The 22,889-nt window shown below is 47.6% G+C and overlaps 1 protein-coding gene across 1 annotated transcript in view; it reads left to right on the top strand.

The window, feature by feature from the left end:
• The first annotated feature begins 3,092 nt into the window (after positions 1-3,092).
• enah (ENAH actin regulator) overlaps positions 3,093-22,889 on the top strand; it is a 137,556-nt gene continuing 117,759 nt past the window's right edge. The window contains exon 1 of the mRNA XM_080543452.1: positions 3,093-3,360. Coding sequence (XP_080399578.1) covers positions 3,356-3,360 — 5 coding nt within the window. The 5' untranslated portion in view covers positions 3,093-3,355. The remainder of the gene's footprint in view (positions 3,361-22,889) is intronic.

The following is a 22,889-nucleotide window of genomic DNA, read 5'->3' as shown; positions in this document are numbered from 1 at the left end:
CAGAATGAGTTCATGTGTCGACCGCCACTGCCGTCATCAGTGGCCCTGTGGAAATATATATAAAAAGTGTCACTCTTCTTCTTGCAGGACAAAAACTATTTAATTCATTTAAACAACAAAACCAAAACATACAGTTGAAAGAAACAAAAAAAACACAACTTTATTTGCAGTTACTTATTTGGTTTGGATTGAATAGGGCCACTATGCTTGACAACATAACCAAGATTTTACATTTACATTTTTGGCATTTAGCAGACGCCTTATTCCAAAGCGATTTACAATCAATACATTTGACTAAGCAAGTGAATAATCAATCCACCAGTCGTAGCAGGAAGAGTAATCTAGCTCAGGCCCGGGGCCTTTTTTTTGTATAGACACTGGAGAAATAGTACAAGGGGGACAGTAGAAGTCTTAGGGGACACAGTAAAGGGGAAAAGCAGATGTCTCAGGACACGCAGTGCTGGGGGGTAGTAGATGTCTCAGGAGGAGCAGTTAAGGTGTAACCTGAAGAGATGGAGGTCTTCAGTCTCAGACGGAAGATGGGTAGTAGTGACTCTGCAGTTCTGACAGCCGTGGGAAGCTCATTCCACCACCTGGGAGCCAGAGTTGTGAAGAGACGTGATCGGGCAGCGTGACTGCCGTGTTGGTGTAGAGGTGGTGGGGCCAGTCGGCCAGCAGAGGTGGAGGAGCGGAGTGAACGGGCTGGAGTTTGGGGGGTGACCATTGCCTGCAGGTAGGCAGGGGCTGTCCCTTTAGCTGCCTGGTATGCAAGCACCAGGGTCTTGAATCTGATGCGAGCTGCTATCGGGAGCCAGTGCAGGGTACGAAGGAGAGGGAAGATAATTCACTTGAACACCACCCCCTTATAATGATTATTGATCACCTTCATCAGAATGGATAATCCTATTAATTTGACAAAGAAAAGCTGTTTCTTGTTTATTTAACCTTTATTTTAACAGATATAACCTATTGAAGTTAGAAACTTCTAGTGCTTCTCACATTACGACTACAAATGGCCCCTGGCCCGAGCATAGATTACTTTTTCCTGCTATGACTGGTAGATAGATGATTCACTTAGTCAAACGTATTTGTTGTTGGATAAAGGTGTCTTCTAAACCCCCAAAATGTAAATGTAATGTAAAACCTCTTTTGCAAAGGCGACCTGGCAAGAAGGCAAACATGTGTTGTTTGTGATGTGAGCTGCAGTAACACCTTAATTTCCCCTCAGGGATCTATCTATCTATCTATCTATCTATCTATCTATCTATCTATCTATCTATCTATCTATCTATCTATCTAACTAACTATCTCTCTCTCTCTCTCTCTTTCTCTCTCTCTATCTATGGATCTAAAACAGACAAGAAGCAGGGTGTACTGCATACAAGGTTACAAAAAACAAACACACACAAAAGACAAAGTGTTACAAGTCACAAATACATTAAGAACACAAATGACTTGTGGCCCTCTTCAGGAAAAACCTCCTAACTCACTTTTAAACATTCAACAACTGGGGTGGGAGACACGGTTACACCTCACATTTGGCACATATACAGATTAGTCATCGTCTATCTATCTGTAACATTATAATCATCCCTGTCACGTCCTGCATGTCAGATATGTCACCAGGACTCCATTATAGTGACAGTGACATCACTGTGGCATATTTGTTCCACAGTGACACAGAGACTGGAGTGACAGGTGAGCGTGTCAGTTGGAGCCCGGGGGTGTCTTCCTGATTTAACCCAGCAGGGCCGGTCACACGGCTCAGGCTGCCACCTGTGTGAGGACATCACCAGGCAGCCTCTCTGACTCTGACCTCTGTCAATGCAGAAGCAGCGCACGCACACATGTACGCACGCACGCACGCACACACACACACACACACACACACACACACACACACACACTCTTGCAAGCATGCACACACACGCACACATGTGCACATGCATGCACACACGCATACACACACATATGCACACACATGTGCGCTTGCCCACATGCACGCACACACATGCGCATGCATGCACACACACACACACACACACACACACACACACTGTACATACACTTACGCACACACACACACGCATGCATACATACACGTACACACACACACACACACACACACACACAGCCTACCACCCTCACGAAAAGAACTGTGTAGTTGATAACACTTTACCTCTGTAGTTGCCTAATGCTGTCATTAATCACAATACTGTTGTTACTTAGTAAGTGGTAATTGCATTGTAGGCCTATATGGAACTGAATGATTGGTTAGTGTGAGAACAGAAAATGCTAAATTCAATTACCATAGAAACCATTTACAAATGTAATGCATTTTATATAAGGGTGATTCGAGTGAGGATACTACTAAAGGTGAAAAAGTAGGCATCAGTGTTTTATTTGTATAATATAGTGGATAGTGTACATAGCCTTTATTTATGTAAACCAGCTCTTTTCCCTTCTTGTTTTTAGTTTTTTTTCCCTAGCACCAGGGGAGCCCCCCCTCCCAAATTTCGTTGTTTGGTACCTGTACTATATCAATGACAATAAAGACCATTCATTCATTCATTCATTCATTCATTCATTCATTCATCATTTTAGCCTACTTAGAATAGAATAGAACAATAGCACAACCTGCAGAGCTTTGCTCTATCCGCATCGTGGCGCATGGAGGTTACTGTTTTACGAGCCCTGGCTATCAAATATCCCGTTAATTCTCATTTCACCCGGGGGGGCACTTGCACAATATCTCCTGTCACTGTCCAAAAATCGGTGGAGGTGTGGCTCTCTGTCGCCCGTGGAATAGAAGTGGCTCATTATTCACTGATCTAGAGTCAGATGTTAGACTAGACTATTTAATTCCGCTATTTATGGTTATGGTTGGAGCTAGAGTAATCTGACCCCAGACCTGTGGTTAGACGCACAGGCGGCTCTGTAGGCACTTCACGTCTGTTACGTGTCCCACGTACTTGTGAAAGGCTGTGCGTCGGTGTTTCCAGCCGTAGAACCCGGGACCCGAGCGGCACGCTGCCGCTACATGAAACGACTGGAGTCAGAATATCGAAAACCGTTAAGTTTTCTCTCTGTATATTTCATACACGGTGGCGCGATGCAATAGATCATGTAGGAAAAAAAGGATTTTTACATTTTCATTTTTTTTATTTTTTACTTTAGCCTACTGGATATAACTGAGCCTCTTTCGTCCCGCGGCGTCCTATCGATTTTGTTTGTGGCATAATCAAGTGCGAACTTTCTGAAAACTATATCAGAGAACGAGATCAGTCTCCGGCGATCAGAGGCTATTCGTTTTTGACAGAGAGACTACATTTAGTCGTGTGACAGAAGAATCATCATGAGGTGAGTCGTTTTAAGTCTTGATTTGAAACAAATGTAGCTAAGGGTGCAACATGAGAAGAATGTTATTAAGTATGCTCAACTCTTTGATCGGAACGCCTCCTCAAAACTTCATATTTACAAATAAACAACGTATTTTATTATGTTGGAAATTGGTCATTATAATGTGTGTTGCACAAACCGGTTTTCTGCATCTACAGCAAATTGCAGTGCAGCAATTTCGATGTTGCTTCGTTGCATGTCAAACAGCAAGCTTGCAGTGCGCAACTATCAAGCTTCGCTTGTAAACGGGTGTTATTTAAAGCGTTGACGATGACAAACATTCTGGATATCATCTGAAAACACATACGACAGTCTAGGGCTATCCCTTGAGAACCTGTTCACTCATTCAGTGAAACCAAGCCTTACGTTCCCATTTGTTGCAATGCAGTAATGGCAAAAGGCAAGACCCGCAAGTTGAATGGATCTTGACGAGTAGTCGCTCAAACTCCCAATATTCACTGCAATATTTCAATGTTTTAAAAAAAAAAGAAGAAAAAAAAGATAGATATTTCGTATAATAGTCTAAATTCTAAGCTAAATTCAGCTTTGGCTGAATACGTGCAGTGGTTTATAATTCCACTATAATTTCTTCCTCTGTTTCTGCATCATGTCGGGGATTATGGTTCAACGACGATGAAACAGAAATGATCTGATGTCACATAATTCATAATTCATAATTCAAACATCCGCTTTCTGATCTGTCCGTGTTGGATTGTCTGTCGGCGGCGGTACTTCATCACACCGACTGCCTGACATGTTTGAGGAAGATTGTGTTTGCACTGTTTCGGAGACACGGTAGTCTAATAACGTGGGTGGGTGGGTGGCACTTGTCAATGGGTGGCAGTGAGCATATTTCACATTATAATACACAATGCACAGCCTACCCACGGCAAGCCTAACCAGTTATTATACGGTACCATTATATACTGTTCGTTGAGGATAGTTTGCTTCTCAGTCCTCCTATCACCTGATAATAGTTCCTCCACTGCACACGTTGTTCTCTCTGCAGGTGTGTGTTTACAGTAACTCTCACCTGGCTTAGAACACCTGACAAACACTTGACTTTTAATTCCTGTTCAAACGAATGGTGGCAGCAGGACTGTCAAGCCAGTTTGACTTAGTGAAGCTCGGGTTGACAGAAACAAACAGGAATGGTTTCAAACAAAACAAGGTTTTGCCTTTTCTTGTTAGGGTGTGCATTCTCTAAAAAAATTATGTATGCGTATGGCAACTCTCAACTTGTTCAACAAACATGCCTTCTAATAACATTAACATAAACATAATCCATCTTGCCTGGATTTGTTTCCGATGGAATATGTTCTCTTCAACCTATACTGTAGACGAATGCGGTTGTATAGTGAGGTTGTATAGAGGTCTGTGGTATAAAGATCTGTGGATCACTAAATTACATTTTGACATGGCCTCAGAGCAAGCCAGGTTAATGGAAGGCTTTCATTGTGTTCCATTGCACTTTCATTGCATTGTAGCATAGGGGGGGGGGTTATGTGTCTGTCTGAGAGAGGGAAAGTTCAGATGGCCAGGTTGTGTGTGTGTGTGTGTGTGTGTGTGTGTGTGTTGACCCCTACTCAGATCCATGACTCAACATACGGCTGGGGGGTTGGCGTTCGGCGCGCGCGCGGGGGGGGGGGGGGGGGGGGAGCTACCCCACCTCCCTCACCTCCCTCCCCCACCTCCCTCCCCAGAGAGAAAGGGCCTAAATGGGCCCAGCTGTTGGCATCTCTCCACTGGTATAGGCCGATGTTTGCTTTAACAAAGGCCCTGCGTGCTGCGGGGAAGTACAAAGCAGTGCTGCTACAGAAATGGTTAACCACCGTGTTGATTAGGGATCACAGGGGACTGATGGCAACAGTTAAAGTGCTCGGCTTGTTTTTGTTTTTTACTCTCTCTCTCTCCCCCTGTCTCTCTGTCTCTGTCTCTGTCTCTCTCTCTCTCTCTCTCTTTCCCCCTGTCTCTCTGTCTCTGTCTCTCTCTTTCTCTCCCCCTGTCTCTCTGTCTCTGTCTCTCTCTCTCTCTCTCTCTCTCTCTCTCTCCCCCTGTCTCTCTGTCTCTGTCTCTGTCTCTGTCTCTCTCTCTCTCTCTCTCTCTCTCTCTCTGTCTCTGTCTCTCTCTCTCTCTCTCTCTCTCTCTCTCTCTCTCTCTCTCTCCATTTGGCAGACAACAAAAGCTAGTGTCAAGGGGTGGGGTTGTTAGATGACTGCGTGGGGTTGAAGTGGGTGGGTGGGGGGGTCGGGCAACAGGTGTGGTTTACGTTGACTGGTGCGGGGCCTGTCCTGGGCTGTGCTGACTCATGGTGGTGGTGACCACGGTGGCCATGTGTTGGTCTGTGTCAGAGGACAGCATGGAAGTGTTTAGACTCACAACACCACTCAAGTGTGCTCTACCGTCCGCAACCTGTTGCTCATAACGCACAGTGGTGGAGAGTCTGTCGTGGGAAGTGGAATCCACCGTATCCGGTCCTTTTGATACTTTTTAGGGGGCGAAGAGTTAACTTCGTCTATGAAGTTGATCCCAGCAGCACTATAAACCCACATACCTATCAGCGTAAAAAAAGAAAAAAGATACTCATTCTGATTACGTCAACTTCCAACCTGAGTGTTCCTCTCACATTCCTAGACGATGTGGTGATGTTCTAGAATAGAACCAGGCCCATTATGTGTCATAATGATGTGGTGTCAGTCATGCTACAGCGGCGAGGTTAATGATGATCAGGTGACAGGACTGTGAGGTGTCGCGGTAACGACCAATCAGAGCCCCTGACAGCCTCACAGCCTCTGACAGCCTCACAGCCCCTGACAGTCTTCCCGTCAGGAGGACCAGCTCGCTGTAATGCATGGAACGGACTCAGGGATGGTATCGAACACGGCCCGGTTTCACAGACAAGGCTTAAGACTAATCCTAGGCTAAAAAGCACCTTCAATGGAGATTTTAAATTGTGTGATTTAGTCCAGGACTAGCCTTTCAAGCCTTGTCTGTGAAACCGGGCCGTATATATATATATATATATATATATATATATATGTAGGCTATACTGTATGTTTAAAAAAAAAAAGTTTTTTCCCCCCCCTGCCTCCACTGAGTCATACCCATACTGATGTAGGCTTCACTGCAGTCAATCAAACTTCAACCAACTTTTGTTTGTATTTGTATAACGGCACTTTTCATGAAAACTGTTTTGTCAGAAATTGCTGAATAGTGGCCTGCCCCAAAAGCCCCCCAGGGTTAGTCAGGAAGAGAACAGCCCTCTCTGTGTCATGGAGGCTGTGTCCAGGGTTTAGTCACGACCCTGTCATGGGCTGTATGAAGTCAACTGAATCATTCTCATGTGATTGAGAGACAATGACTTGTATTATTACATTGATCATACGTACAATATTGTTCCACAAATGCGTGCATGCATTGAAGACCCTGTTGGCTAATTCATAGACCCACGTTTTGTCAGCTGATGTTTCCAGTACTTCACGTTTGGTCTGCACCCTTTTACACTAAAGATTGAAGGTTTTCCTAAACACCTGACAATATTATGGATTCAGCGGCTGCTTTAGTAATGAGCTGTAGTCACCCCTATAGCCTGCTAGACTCTCCCAAAAATCCTTTAGGACAAGTTTGTCTTGAGCTTAATGACGCGAGAGGCTCATCAGACAGCCGTATGGCAAGGGACTTCGAGTGTGTGTGTGTGTGTGAGAGAGGAAAGCCAAGCCTTAGACACACATAAACACACGCACGCACACACACACACACACACACACACACACACACACACACACACACATACACACACACACACTGCTACCATGGGTCTTATTTCTCTCAGTTTCATTTGATAGGGCCACTGTGGTAAACCCGGCAGAATAGGACAAGAATGACGTTTTTGTCCTCTGATGAATTTCTTTTTGAAGTTTTCTGCAGAGATTTGTATCACCCAGTCGACCCTTCACCACCCCCCTCTCTCTCTTCCCCTCCCCCCCTCCCCTCTTTCTCACTCTCTCTCTCCAATCCTCCCCATGTCCCTCACTGGCAATCTATCTTCAATCTCTGTCATTTCTCTTCTGTTCACCAAAAAAACGCAGAGCAAGCCCCTCTGTCAGGTTTTCTCTTTGCATCTGAGGGGTTTCATCTGACGCTCCTTCGCTGCGCTGCACTTATCTGTCCGTGCGCCTGTTGACGTTAATTTTCTACCCAGGAGGAGAGGTAATCTCGACGGTTCCATCTCCCAGGATTATCGCTGACTCACAGGAGGCAGAAATGACTTTGAGCTCTAATTACTGTTTTATGTAATGTTTAATCCATGCTCTAAAACCAAAAATTATATTTGGGATTGTTTTTCCATTTTTTTCCCTCTACCTTTTGTGTGTGGTGGTGATGTTCAGTTTGAATGGGTTTAAGCTTGTGTGTTTGTGTGTGTGTGTGTGTGTGTGTGTGTGTGTGCCCGTGTGTCTTAACCACCTGTGTGTGTGCGTGCATGCCCGTTTGTGTGTGTGCGCACGTGTGTGTCTCCATGTAGGTGTGTTTTTAGCCTGTGCTAACTGATGCCACAGTTTTATCCGGTGACGTGGCGCGTTATGATGAGTTATATCAGACACTCGGTCCGCAGCCAAAGAGCCGTCATTGGACCCTGATATCTCACTCTGCCCTCCCCCCTCCCCCTCACAGCATCACCCTTTGTGGCTCTCTTCATGCCCTTGCCTTGCCACTTAATTAAGCCCACAGTCCACCAGTGAAATCATACGGTGGAATTAGCTCCATTGTTGCAGATATGAGGTATTTTGTCTTGCCTTGTCTCTATGACATGAATCACTGGACCTGGTGGAATTCTCTAGAAGCGAAGAGAGGAAGCCCAGCCAAACCCTTCCTACAAAGTGACACAATGAGGATTTTCTTGTTCTGACCAGATTGTTCTGGACTGGAGATGAGATTCTGCCCCCCCCCCCCCCCCCTCTCCCTCCCACCTTCCGGAAGCACTGTACCAGCGGACCTCCCCCGCGACCAAACCAGCCTTCACAACCACACTACCAAACCATCCTTCACAACCACACTACCAAACCAGCCGTACCAAACCAGCCTTACCAAACCCTCCTTCACAACCACACTACCAAACCAGCCTTACCAAACCATCCTTCACAACCACACTACCAAACCAGCCTTACCAAACCAGCCTTCACAATAACACTACCAAACCAGCCTTACCAAACCATCCTTCACAACCACACTACCAAACCAGCCTTCACAACCACACTACCAAACCGGCCTTACCAAACCAGCCTTCACAATAACACTACCAAACCAGCCTTCACAACCACACTACCAAACCAGCCTTCACAACCACACTACCAAACCAGCCTTCACAATCACACTACCAAAACAGCCTTCACAATCACACTACCAAACCAGCCTTACCAAACTAGCCTTCACAACCACACTACCAAACCAGCCTTACCAAACTAGCCTTCACAATGACACTACCAAACCAGCCTTCACAATGACACTACCAAACCAGCCTTCACAATGACACTACCAAACCAGCCTTCACAATCACACTACCAAACCAGTCTTCACAATCACGCCTTTGACACAAGGTGCAGCTCCGAGGAATCTACTTCTCTTTCATTTGGCCAAATAACACTGGATTATCACCACATCAGATAATGTCCAACACAATGCAGTTGTCAGTGACGTTCTGTTTTTAAAAGCGTGAGGGGAAATATAGCTTCTGCTAAGCCTCTTGAACCCTTTTGTCATTTGTCTGTTTGACACAGGAATGTTGGTTTAACCTTTTAGATTAGATTAGATTCAACTTTATTGTCATTGCACAGTACTGAGACAACGAAATGCAGTTTGGCATCTAACCAGATGTAAAAAATAAAATGTAGACAGTGCATGACATTACAGTAAAGGTATTACAGTGAGTAATAAATGAATATAAAAAGTGAATATACATGAGATGAATATCAATATGATATCTACAGTCATGATATGATATGTACAGAACAAGGGCATAATGTCTTGAGGTATGTTAGATATAGGCTATGTAAGATGTCCAATTAGAGACGAGTATAGTAAATATGGTGTAAACAAGCAGGAGTTTTGAGGAGTAGTTCCAGCAGGGTTTGGTGTGGCTGCTGATATCGCAATAGAACCCGTCGCTGTCTCTGACAACACAGAGGTGTTGTACAAACAATAGTTCCTGTGGTAGGAGGTGTACACTTTCCCTATTTGTCACAACTGTTATTATAATATATAAACTATAATATAGGTGGACTGATGCCCTATTCCCTAACCTCTTGCTGAGAGGGTGTGTGTGTGTGTGTGTGTGTGTATGTACGTACATGTTTGGTGTCTGTACGTGTGTGTGTGTACGTGTACGTACGTACGTACATGTTTGGTGTCTGTACGTGTGAGTGTGTGTGTGTGTGTGTGTGTGTGTGTGTGTGTGTGTGCTGGGCCGCCAGGATTGAGTGGATTGGCCAGGTGGCCGTCGGATCGTAACCCTGTCTAATCCACAGGCTTTCTACCCTCGTCTTACCTACCCCTTTTACACTGTGGTTAGAGGGCCACGATGACCTGACTGTATAAGGATCAACTGATCCATACAACAGCTTTAGTTGATGTGTTTATTCCCTAGCTGCGTGTCTGTGGCTGGGGTTGAGGGTGAGACATCTGTGGGGGGCCGTGATGTGAGATGGTCAAGGCAGTATTAGTGTAGCTTCATGGGATAATGCTCTGTGTTAGGGGGTCCTGGTTGTTCTCTGATGGATTAACGGATGTAATGCCTTTGAGGCTGTTTCAGCAGCTTCCCACCGCGTTGGACCCTCGCAGTGGGGGGAGTGTGTGTGTGTGTGTGGGGGGGGTGAATCTAATCACAAGGTTTGTCTCTCTCCGCCTCTCCTCCTCCTCTTCCCCCTGAGTTAGAGAGATGATGCAGTGGGGGATGGAGAGGGTTAGCTGGTGTTTCTACATCAGCTAACGGTTATCCGAATAAAATCAAATAAAATCTCCGGCCTCCTCCTATCTGTCTTCGGGGGGAGAGAGCAGCAGTGGGAGGCTTTGATGGTGCTGATGGATCAGTGAGCTGCCAGCCGTGGGTTAGAAGTCACCTCCTTCCTTACCACAGGATCCTGGACATCATGACATCATCACCCTGCGTCAGCGCTCAGGCAGCTCGGGTCAGGGTTGGGAGTGTGGAGCGGGGCAGTGACTTATGACCTTTGCGCTGACTACAGTCTCCCGAAACACACTCTAGGGGGTTGGGGGGGGTGGGAGGGGTGGGCTTGTAATTGACTCCCATCCGTCTTCGTGTGGCGCCGTGGCGACTGTACGTCACCAGCCCCCTCACATAGTCCACGATGGGGCAAGAGGGCGGTTCATGAGTGCCATATGGTTTCTCTTAAGGAGAGTTTTGTTTTTTTTAGCTTTTGTTGTTGTTGTTTCTAGACTGTGAGTGTTGCTGTGGCAGTGTTTACCGCCACCACCACCTGTTAGCTGGCGAGGCTGGGGAAGGGATGGGAGAGGTTTCCTCTGTACTAGACCTCTCTCTCTCTTTCTCTCTGTCTCTCTCTCTCTGGCCTTATCTACCTTGGTGCCTTCTGTTCTGCTCTGTTGGTCCTGGGATGAGGTGTGTGTGTGTGTGTGTGTGTGTGTGTGTGTGCGTGCGTGTGTGTCTGTCCCCACCACTCTGGTCAGTGGGATGATTACATCAGAGGAGCGTTGACCAGCTGCATCTCCCTGCTCAGTGGGTTGTGTAATGTGCCCGTGGGACTCTGCCTAGCATGATTCTCTCTCTGACAAGTCATGAATGTGCTTTCCTCTCACCCTCCCCCCTCCATCCCATGCCTCCTTCCCTTCTTCTTATTTGTTTTTCCATAACTATTGCCTTTTTTTTTTCTCTTGCTGCTGCAATATCGAGGAACTGAAGCCTAAGAATTTTACTCTCTTATACTTGTATAATGGGATGTAACAATGAACTTGATTCTGATTCTCTCGATTGAGATTCTGGGTGCACCAAGTTCTGTCGGAAGTTGTAAGCAAGTCCACATCCCTCGAAAGTCTTTGCTGCAGGCTTGACCTGAATTGCACGCGATGACCCTCCTTCTCCTCCTCTTCCTCCTTGTCCTTCTCCTCCTCCTCTGCCCGTGCTATCGCTTAAAAACAGATGTGTACACATTGCACGAAATGAAAACATGGACTTCGCTGACGTTTGAGTTTTCGATGCCAGCATTTCGCAGGTGAGCAGTGTGTGTTCATTTATGTATTAAAAAAACAAAACAAACATCTGTTGAAATCCCCCACCTCCATTTCAAGCGCTCCTCTCTGTTCATCGGTAGAATCTGTGTGAAATTCACCAGAAATTCAGGCGTTACAGCAGCTTGGACCACAAACAACAACAAAATAAAGTGACAGATGAATAGTGGACTAAAATTCAAACATTTAATATAAAATAAAGACAGACCTAATAGACATCTGAAAAACCTTATATACAGTAGGATTTAACATCTTCCAGCCTGAGACAGACTTGGTGAGACTGCCCAACTTCATCCAACCTGAATTCATCCCTCAGTTTCCATTTGAGCTCAAGGCAGAATCAGTGTGACTGTGTAATCTCTCCTGTCATGTACTGCCATACCTCAATGGTTTCATTGGTTTGACACGCAACAGACTGCCTGCCCCTCACCGGTGACGCACACACACACATACACATACACATACACACACACACACAGAGCAGAATGCGAGTGCGGTGACCCTGAGCAGACCGCCGACCGCCGACCATATACTCACCATCTGCCCCTTATATAGACCACCCTCGGATGCCAGCCTCTTCGACTTAGAACCAGAGATGCGGGCATGGCTACACGATACCGAGTTGGACCTCTGACGTCACACGAAAGAAGAAGAACACACGCACACACACACACACACACAGCATTTCATGCAGCAGTGCCACTCCTCTGGAACAAATGTACAGGCCCCTGTGTGAGGGGATTACCAAGCAGTGAACTCTCCTCTGTTGCTGGATCTGAACTCTGATAGTTCGGCCTCTGCCGGAGGTGGACAGACTGCCTGGCTGGAAGTCCCTGGAACGAAGCAACAGGCTACCGCAGGCTAACAGCAGTACGTGGCTACACTACAGTAGCAGCAGGTTAACAGCAGTACTTGGCTACACAGCAACAGCAGCAGCTAGCAGCAGCTAGCAACGGGCTAACAGCAGTACATGGCTACACTACAGTAGCAGCAGCAGTGCTAGATAAAGGGATTAACATTGCTTCCTCGTTCCTTGCTGGTTCAACGCTGACTGGAGACATAGGAGAAAGATTAGGCACAGGCCACAGGCATGGTTGAATGTTGCCCATTTTAGGGTGATTAGAGGTTAGTATTTTAGAGGAGGAAAAATATACGGGAAATAGTTTCTATTATAAGCCTACATTGGGTCCATTCAACTGTTCAACCTATTACTATACTATAGCAGCCTCAATTGTTCCTGGCATTGATTCTACAAGGTGTTGGAAACATTCCTTTTGAGATTGTGGTCCATGATGACATGATTGCGTCACGCAATTCCTGCATATTTTTCTGCTGCACTTTCAAGTTGTGGATCTTGAAAGTTCTACCACATCCAAAGGTGTTCTGTTGGATTCAGATCCGGTGACTGGGAAGGCCACTGAAGAACACTGAACTCATTGTCATATTCATGAAACCAGTTTGAGACAACTTTTGCTTTGTGACTTTTGCTTTGTGACATGGAAGTAGCTATTAGAAGATGGGTACATTGTGGCCATTACAGAAGCACTGCAGTGCCCATACACTGTGTGTGTGTGTGTGTGTGTGTGTGTGTGTGTGTGTGTGTGTGTGTGTGTGTGTGTGTGGGTGCGCACATGCTCTCCAACACGGCCTTGGACACATCGCAGTCTCTGTTTTGCTATAGTTCTCTCTCCCCTCCCTCCCTCCCGCTAACTTGAGGGCTCTTTAGTATCTGGACACATCATCTCAGTAGTCAGCCCTGAGTTAGAGCTGGACTGTCACTATGTATGGAGACGTTTACACACAAACGTGTCATTTCTGTGGAGCTTGTGGGCAGCATGGGAGGGGAGGAGGAGAGGAGAGGAGGGGGCGGTGGATGGTGCTGTATGTATTGAGGAGGATACGGGTAATTAAACACCAGAAAACACTATTACTGCTCTTTTTCTATGTGGTCGTCGGTTTAGGTTCACATAGACCAGTCAATAGTTTAGCTCTTAACAAGTAGATCTACATCCAACTAGAACAGTCAATAATGTAGCCCTGTAACAATAGATCTACATTCACTAGCGCTGTACCATAAACGTAGATCTAGATTCACATAGAATCAGTAGTTTACCTCTCATATCGGTCTGTATTCACATACAAAACGGATCGGTAGTTTAGCTCTGTAACATATACATCTCTGTATATACATACACAAGTTCTCACAGACCAGTCAGCTCTGCCAATGCGGTGTCCCAAGCCGAGCGCATTCAGTACGTTGAATAGTTAACGCTGAAATACTTCTCCACCAAGGAGTGGTTTCCCCGGCAACACAAAATGCAGGGAAATCAAAATTCTATCATGCTCTGATGTTCTCTTACAAAAAGAATAGTGTCTTGAAAGAGAGAGGGAGGGAGGGGGGAGAGAAGGAGGGGGAGAGGGGATGGAGGGGGGAGAGGGAAGGGGGATGGAGTGGGGGGAAAGGGAGAGGGAGAGTGAGAGAGGGGAAAGAGAGGGAGAGGGAAAGAGAGGGAAAGAGAGGGAGAGGTAGAGAGTGAAAGAGAGAGCGAAAGAGAGAGCGAGAAAGAGAGAGAGGGGAAATAAATAGATATAGAGAGAGAAGCTTCCATGGCAGTGACGCAATGCCACGATCAGCCCCCAACTGGCCTAGATAATAAACTAACCCCAACAACCATCCCTCCTTTGTGTGGGAGACAATGGAGGCCACTCTGAGAGAGAATCATTTGACACATGAACTCTCCTGACTGGGGACACGTCGCTTTGTCCCCCCCCCCCATCCTCCGTCCCAGTGCCGATCGCTCAGCCCCGGGTTTGGAAGAGACAAGCATCGCTAACTTGTAGGATGAGGGAGAGAGAGAGGCAGGCCAAATCTCACAACAGCACCCACCACTCCTGAAAGAGATGGTGAGAGGGAGGAGGGGGAGGAGGAGGTGGCGGGGCAGTGAACTGCCTGGAAAGTGCCAAACAAATGTGTGAGTTAGTGGGAGAGGAGGAGGAGGAGGAGGAGGAGAGAAAGGATGAAAGGTGCAGGCCAGGACCCCCCCCCCCACCCCCACCGCAGTTGAACCTCGTCTTTATTCAGGGGAATGCTTCCAGGAAACTCTGGAGTTTTTAAATGACTCATTGTCAAACTGAGTATGTTTAAAGTGCCAGAGAGAGAGAGAGAGAGAGAGAGAGAGAGAGAGAGAGGTGTTACTTTTTACTGATTTATTGCTACTTGTCAGTCAATTGTTTAAATTATTCAAACTAAAATTATTTTTTACTCTAGGCACATTCGGCACCGCTGGAGCAATTACGGGTTAAGTGCCCTGCTCAAGGGCACATGCCAGCTCCTTCCTGAGGTGGGAATCGAACCAGCGACCTTACGGTTTACCATCCCTCCCTCCTCTCACAGCTGCACTGGTCCTGTTGGCAGAGGAGAGCCAGTCACAGCTTTGGACCCCCCCCCCCCCCCCTCTTGTCACTGGCCATTTAAATGTGACAGGATATTGAGGTCCTCTGGCAGTGTGTCCATATGATTAAATCCCTCTTTGGCGGGGGGACAGGTTAGGAGGGGACACGCTGGTATCGCCACGGTGACGCAGCACGGCTACGCCTCTGGTTGGGGCAGGGAAGAGAACAGCCAGCTCAGCACTAATCCAGCTGTAAGACATGATACACACACACACACACACACACAAACACACACACACACACACACACACACACACACACACACACACAGCTGTCCCTTCCCTGTGAGCAGGGACGACAGCAGGACAGACAGAGCCCCAGAGGAAACCCTCTCCGTTGTAGCGTTCCTAATGGGAGGTGTTTACTCAGGACAGGGTGGTATGTGGAAATACTGCAGGTGTGTTCCTATGACTGCATCACTGCACAGGATGTGTGTGTGTGTGTGTGGAATGTGTGTGTGTGTGTGTCATGTCAAATGACAGGGTTTTGGCGCAACAGAAGCATCAGTGAAAGTGAGTTGCGCGCACACACACACACACACGCACACATCCTTGCCTTAGTACAGCTTACACTCCTGATTCCCTGACCCTTTAACCTCTGACCTTTTAATCCCCTCACTGGGATGAGCCTCTGATCTGGCTGTGAAGGGCCTCTTGTTGGCATGACGATGTCATTCAGACCGCTGTGGAAATATTGGCGTAGTATTTTTGAGAACTGATGGAATTTCACGATCTCTGAGTCACGTTGGAGGTCAGAGGTCAGTGTTGACCAACGGCGTTACCGTCACGCCCTTCCCCTTTTTCCTCTTCTTTCTCTTCTCCTTCTTTTTCTTCTTCTTTCTCTTCTTCTGTGGTATGTGGAACTTAAACTAGTCTCCCAAGAGGCCTTCTACACAGACACAGTAGCCTTGGTTGGTTGGTTGGTTGGTTGGTATTAGATATTGATGTGGGCGGCTGTGGCTCAGGAGGTAGAGCCGGGGTCTAATGATCGCAAGGTCTGAGGTTCTGCGGCTCGATCCCCGGCTGGCCACGTGTCGAGGTGTACTTGGGCAAGACACTGAACCCCAAATTGCTCCCAATGAACACACTTGCATGGTAGCTTGCCGCCATTGGTGTGTGTGAATGGGTGAATGAGAGGCTGTTGTAAAGGGCTTTGGAATAAGGTGCTATATAAGTGCAGTGTTTCCCCTACCATTGCCTTGGGGGGGCGGGCCGCCCTCCCAACTGAACCCCCCGCCCCCCCAAGAAAGAGGAATTATTACTGACGGAGACACCAAACATCTGACAAGCAGGCTAAAATATGCGCGTTTTTTAAACGCACCCAACCCGAATCTGGCGAGTGGCAAGCCCATAGGCTCGTTGGTAACATTAGTCTGCCGTAGTCTCGCATAGCCAGACCTATCTCCACACTTCGCTGGAGAATAATACAAGATTTTGCGCAAGTGTGCGCGCGAGACGCGAGAGTTTTTACCGGCTGTGATGTCTGCAGATTGAAAGTAAGCAAGTTGAAACGTTAGCAAATATAATTGCTGAGTGTTCTGACAGAGAAAGCTGGTTAAAATTGGTCGTTATTATCGTGACTAGAAAGTGTCTGACTATAGTTCCATAGTGTAAATAGTGTCAAAGAACTAGCAAGCTAGCTAGCTCAGAGGTGATGAGATGAGCTAGTCTCCTTGCACACTTGCCAGCTAAAGAGCTGACTGGAGGCACTTTATTATTTTACTTAAAGTAGATATACTATCTTTCTTATTCTGCTAGAGTTGGGCTTCATGGTAATACCATAATGGCATATTTACAGTACATGGACAGTTGATTGAAGCATTGGAAATGTCAGTTTTTTATAGTTGGACATACACATTTTTTTCAGGTGAGAGAGTAAAGTCAAAATGACATTATCTGACTGGATTGCCCACAGCAATCCAATATTCAATTATAATTATGTTATAAATTGATATGGATATTAGATTATAAATACTCTGGCTGTTTTGTTTACCTTTTGGTTGACAGCAAAAGGGAGAGAGGAGGATAGGGAGCGAGAGAAGGAGAGAGAGCAGGATGGTGTCGGCTCGGCACACCAGAGAGAGAGAGAGCAAGAACCAGGTGAGAAAGTGGACAGGTAGTCAAGACCACATAAGTAAGTAGCCTTGAGAACCGATGGTTCTCGAGCCTAATGGCGCATAGGGAAGGAGCCTATCTCCTGTTTCCGTAGCGTGAGGTGGCTTAATGTACAAGTACACCCCTGGACATGACGCTGGTATGAGGCAGGGTCTTACCCCCTGGGGGGGGGGGGGGGGGGGTCCATGCCACGGTCCATGCCACCCCCCCAAGGCAGCAAACCTAGGGGAAACACTGTAAGTGCAGTCCATTTATATTGATTGATACATTGTTCTCCATGTTTTGTACACCAGGGGAGGCCGGTGGAGGTAGAAATGGACAGGCTCATTGTAAGGCACGGAGCGGGATTCCGTTGACAAACCCTGTCCTCCGATGAACCCGTCCTCCACCAGCCTCCCCTGACTTACATACCCTGTCCTCCGGTTAACCTGTCCTCCACCAGCCTCCCCTGACCCTGTCCTCCGGTTAACCCGTCCTCCACCAGCCTCCCCTGACCCTGTCCTCCGGTTAACCCGTCCTCCACCAGCCTCCCCTGACCCTGTCCTCCGGTTAACCCGTCCTCCACCAGCCTCCCCTGACCCTGTCCTCCGATTAACCCGTCCTCCACCAGCCTCCCCTGACTTCAGGGGAACACATTTTGTTTACCATCTCTCGGACCGGGCTCAGCACCTCCGACTTCTGGTCCAGCATCAGTATCAGTAACAGTTCCTACGGGTTGGGTGTCTGTCTGTCTAGGATAGGAGAGGGAGAGAGGGAGAGAGGGAGAGAGGGAGAGAAGGAGAGAGGGAGGGAGAGAGAGAGAGGGAGAGAGAGGGAGAGAGAGAGGGAGGGGGAGGGAGAGGGAGAGAGAGGGAGAGAGAGAGAGAGAGGGAGGGAGAGAGAGGGAGAGAGAGGGAGAGAGAGAGAGGGAGAGAGGGAGAGAGAGAGAGAGAGAGAGAGACTTCCCCAGAGCAGCCATTTGTCACCGGTGTCTATCTAGGATAGGAGTGGGTGAGGAGAGAGAGCGGGAGAGAGAGGGGGGGGGCGGGTGACATCTCCATTTGTCGCCGGTCCGTCAACGTTGACCTTTGACCCCTCAACTGTTGCAGAATAGCTTTCCCCGTCGATGGGGACGGACTGACGACGGGAACGGAACAGGAGTTTGAAACACGATCTGCCGGTCTCAGACACGTCGGCGGAAGGAAAGGCGGATATAAAAGATGTCAGGCGTCCCTCTCTCTCTCCCCCTCTCCCTCTCCCTCACTCTCTCTCTCTCTCTCTTCCCCTCCTTCTCCCTCTGTGGATGTGTGAAAGGCAGGGAGGGGTATATTGGAAAGGCTTTTATGGATTCCTCCCAGTCTTTGTGGTGCTAATCTAAATCCACTCTTTCTCTCCCTGCCTGATTGTTTTAAAGCCGGGACTCTCTCTCTCTCCACATGACTGGCAGTGGCTCCGTGGTTGAACTGCTACATGGAGTTTAGTTGTGATGGATAATGTTTCGAGGTTAGCTCCCACCTGCTGGCAGTGTGTTACGGTACAGTGGAGAACAGGGGAAAGACGTTTTTATGGAAGCCAGCAGGATCTAAAATGGGGCCTTATTCAAGTTTTAAAAACCTCCACTGTGATGTTGTTTCTGGCCCTTTAGTGGCCCGGTGGCCGCCCGGTTGCTTTTCAAAACCATTGGGTTTGTCACCTGTCTTCACACACACAAACACACACACGCACTGTAACATAAACACACACACACACACACACACACACACACACACACACACACAGCAGAGCAGAGGGTGTGGGTGTGCTGTACTGCGGAAGGGAACAGAGGGCTCCAGATGGTCTGTGAATGTTGTGCTTCACTAATTACATTCAACAGTTGTTAGTTTTTCCCCTTCTCTGAGTGTGTGTGTGAGAGTCTGTGTGAACGAGTGTGTGTGAATGAGTGTGTGTGAACGAGTGTGTGTGAACGAGTGTGTGTGAACGAGTGTGTGTGAACGAGTGTGTGTGAACGAGTGTGTGTGAACGAGTCTGTGTGAACGAGTGTGAGTGTGTGTGAGCGTATATGAGTGTGTGTGTGTGTGATCGTGTGTGAGCCTGTGTGTGTGAGTGTGTGTGTGTGTGTGTGTGTGTGTGTGTGTGTGTGTGTGTGAGCGAGCGAGGGGGTTTATTAAAGTGTTTGACTTCATTTCCTAGGGGGGTGATTCTGGGCCAGTGAATAATCCCAGTCATCCACATTTGGCAGATTACTCTTTTCTCTAGTAGGAGGAGAGGAGAGGAGAGGGGAGGGGAGGGGAGAGGGAAGAGGAGAAGAGGAAGAGGAAGAGGAGAGAAGGAGAAGGAGGAGGAGGAGGAAGAGTGCATTGGTGTATTGATATACGTGATATTCTCATATCTTGAATTATTTTTTTCACAGGACCATGCTTCATATTATAATTATGACATGTCAGTTTTGATATGATGCCAGAGGGACTAGCTAACTCTGCATTCAGAGGGTCGACAGTTGAATCTCTCTCCATTAAACACAGACAGGTGACGTGTCTTTCAGTGACTGTTTCTGGCCTGGTTCCAGTGAATGAATGGATGGATGAACATGGGAGTTATTGATGCTTCGTTCTATGTGATTCTTATGGCCATATATCTATATGTATTATAGATCATACAGTTGTGTTGTATGTGTTATCTCTGTGACCTTTAGTGTGTGTGTGTGTGTGTGTGTGTCCCATCCGTGACCTTTGATTGAACCAACATAGAGGTAAGGGACCCGTGTGTGTGTGTGTGTCCCATCTGTGACCTTTGATTGAACAAACATAGGTGTCTGTGCGTGCTTCCGTGCTTCCGTGCTTGTGTGTGTACAACAGGCAGGGATGGGGCTGGGAGGGACAGTGAAAAATGGAAGTGAGTGGCTTTAGAAGGGGATGGCATTTAGTGACGGACTGAGGCATGGGCAGGAAGTAGCTACTAGCGAGCTACTACGAGCCTTTCACTGGTGACTTGTGATTTATCACTGCTCTGGTCTTTGGTATTTGGTGCGTGGGAATTCATTAAATCTGTGTGTGTGTGTGTGTGTCCAGTCTACCTTGTAAATCATTTCTCTCAGTGCAGGCTCTGTGGCAGAGGAAGGTGTTTCTACATGATTGCAGAATGGGGATATGTCTGTCTGTCCGTCCGTCTGTCTCTGTCACTTTCATTCCCTCGCTCTCTTTCTCCCCCCTTCTTTACACCCAGTCTCCCTCCCTCCTTCCTTCCCTCTCTGCCCTGCCTCCCGCGCTCTCACACACTCACTCTCATCTCTGCTCCTCATCTCTCCTCCTCTCCTCTCCTCTCCTCTGTTCCTCCTCTCCACTCCTTCCTCTCCTCCTCTCCTTTCCTCTCTCTGTTCCTCCTCTCTCCTCTCCTCTCCTCTCCTCTCCTGTGCTCCTCCTCTCCCCTCTCTTTGAACCCTCCAGGAAGCCCTTGTGAAGTAGGGAGTGGTGTGGCTCGTTAGCTGGGTCCCAGGCAGTAGGCGGTGGGTGCCGGGTCTGGAACAGGTGGGCCCGTGTGTTGGTCCATCTGTCCCCCTGAACAGCAGCTGCCCCTCGGACACTTTTCCCCTGTCGACCCCCCCCCTGCCGTGGTTCCTCTCCAGACTGTGGGTCATGTTGCCGTATTGCCCAGAGCCAAGATGTCCGCCCATGGGGGGGAGGGGAGGGGGGGGGGGGGGTCATCATGTTGCCTTGCTGTCTGAGCCAAGATGTCTGACCTGGTTGTGCAGTCGCAGGCAAGGCTCACGGGAATTAAACACAGCGGCGTTGTAAGAACACACCTGTCGCCCCTGTAACACTAGTTCCCTTGTTCTCTCTGTTTGTGTGCGTGTGTGTGTGTGTGTGTGTGTTTGTGTGTGTGTGTCTAAGATGTTTTGGTTTCAGGGTGTGGGGTGACACACAGAAGGAGCTGCCGAGACAGTCACCTTGGTGACAGAACATGAAAATCCTGTTTTTCCAATTATTTTATTTATTTAGTTTAAAACAAACTTCTGGCGATTAATTATGCAGCAGCGCACAGCAGCTGGCCCCCGAACAGGCTGGAAGTAATTAACTCCTTTAATCAGAGTTCACTCAGGCCCCTCGGTGTGTGTGTGTGTGTGTGTGTGTGTTTGTGTGTGTGTGATATCTTAATATGGTGGGAGCCCGGGAGTGTTCTCTAATCAGCGTTAGTCGGAGGAGAACGAGGCCGTGTGACACGCACGCACACACTCACGCACGCACACACACACAGAATTGCTGTACACACACGCACACAGACAGGCACACAAACATACTGGTTTTACACACTCTCCTTTTAACTTTTAACATGACTTCCCGTGGTCGTAGAGGGCTGGTCGACGGCTTAAAATGACCGTGTAGACCTGTAGACCTTATCCAGCTATAGTCTTGTGTTTCTACCCCGGGCATAGCCGGTGTTATTCACGGACAAACACTCCTGTTAGAGTGGTTCTAGTACACTGGACATAGGTAACACATAGAGAGGCTCTATACACTGACATAGGTAACACATAGAGAGGCTCTATACACTGACATAGGTAACACATAGAGAGGCTCTATACACTGACATAGGTAACACATAGAGAGGCTCTATACACTGACATAGGTAACACATAGAGAGGCTCTATACACTGACATAGGTAACACATAGAGAGGCTCTATACACTGCCATAGGTAACACATAGAGAGGCTCTATACACTGACTATAGCTGGATAAGGTCTACAGGTCTACACGGTCATTTTAAGCCGTCGACCAGCCCTCTACGACCACGGGAAGTCATGTTAAAAGTGAAGATACTTCTGTTAAACTAAGCTAAGCTAAACATCGCTAATCGCTAACTCCCTCCTGGGCCTTAAAGTGACTAGTAATAACGTTGTGAAAAAAAACGTCAGATCAGATAGATATAAGGGTTATTTTGATAAACCGGATACATTTTGTGAATATATATGGTTACTTTCTCGCCTCGGAGGTTTCAAAAACACTAGACTGACACGTCACAGTCGCCAGCTGGTCATGACGCATGCGCGTGCCAGCTGGTCGTGACGCGTTAGGCCGCACCCCCGGCAGCTTTTGGCAAGCGGCAGGTTTTGGCATGACAGCTCCCCTGGTGTTAGGAAAGGGAAAAAAAAAACACATTTTAGAAAAAGCATAAAAGCATAAAATCACAAGAAGGTAAGGAGCTGGTTTACACCAATAAAGGCTATGTACACAATCCACTGTACTATACTGCACAGATAGTCAACTAGGGTTGTCATATTGCACAAAAGTATTTTTTCACGTTATTTTAAAGTGTCACAGTTTGCAGGCTTGAAAATGTACATGTTTGTGCCTCAGCACTAGCTGCCATACAATCCGTCCGGACTGTCCTGGGCCCAGAACTTAGGCCTTTTCTGTGTTCAGGGCCTTGACGGCCCTGTGGTAGAAGCAGTTCTTCAGTCTATTTGTCTTAGCGGCCGGGGTCCTGTACCTCCTGTTCGAGGGCAGCCTGACAAAGTGTACGTGCCCAGGGTGGGTCGGGTCCCTGGAGATCTTGGAGGCCCTCCTGAGACAGCGTGTGTTGTACAGCTCCTCCAGAGAGGGGAGGGGGGCGCCGGTGATCTTCTGTGCTGTTCTCACGACTCTCTGTAGCGCGTTTCTCTCCGCTGTTGTGCAGCTGTGGAACCAGTTGCA

This window comes from Nansenia antarctica (genome assembly GCF_963989245.1).
Source record: "Nansenia antarctica genome assembly, chromosome: 1".
Lineage (NCBI taxonomy): Eukaryota > Metazoa > Chordata > Actinopteri > Argentiniformes > Microstomatidae > Nansenia > Nansenia antarctica.
This window is presented reverse-complemented; position numbering and strand designations above follow the sequence as displayed.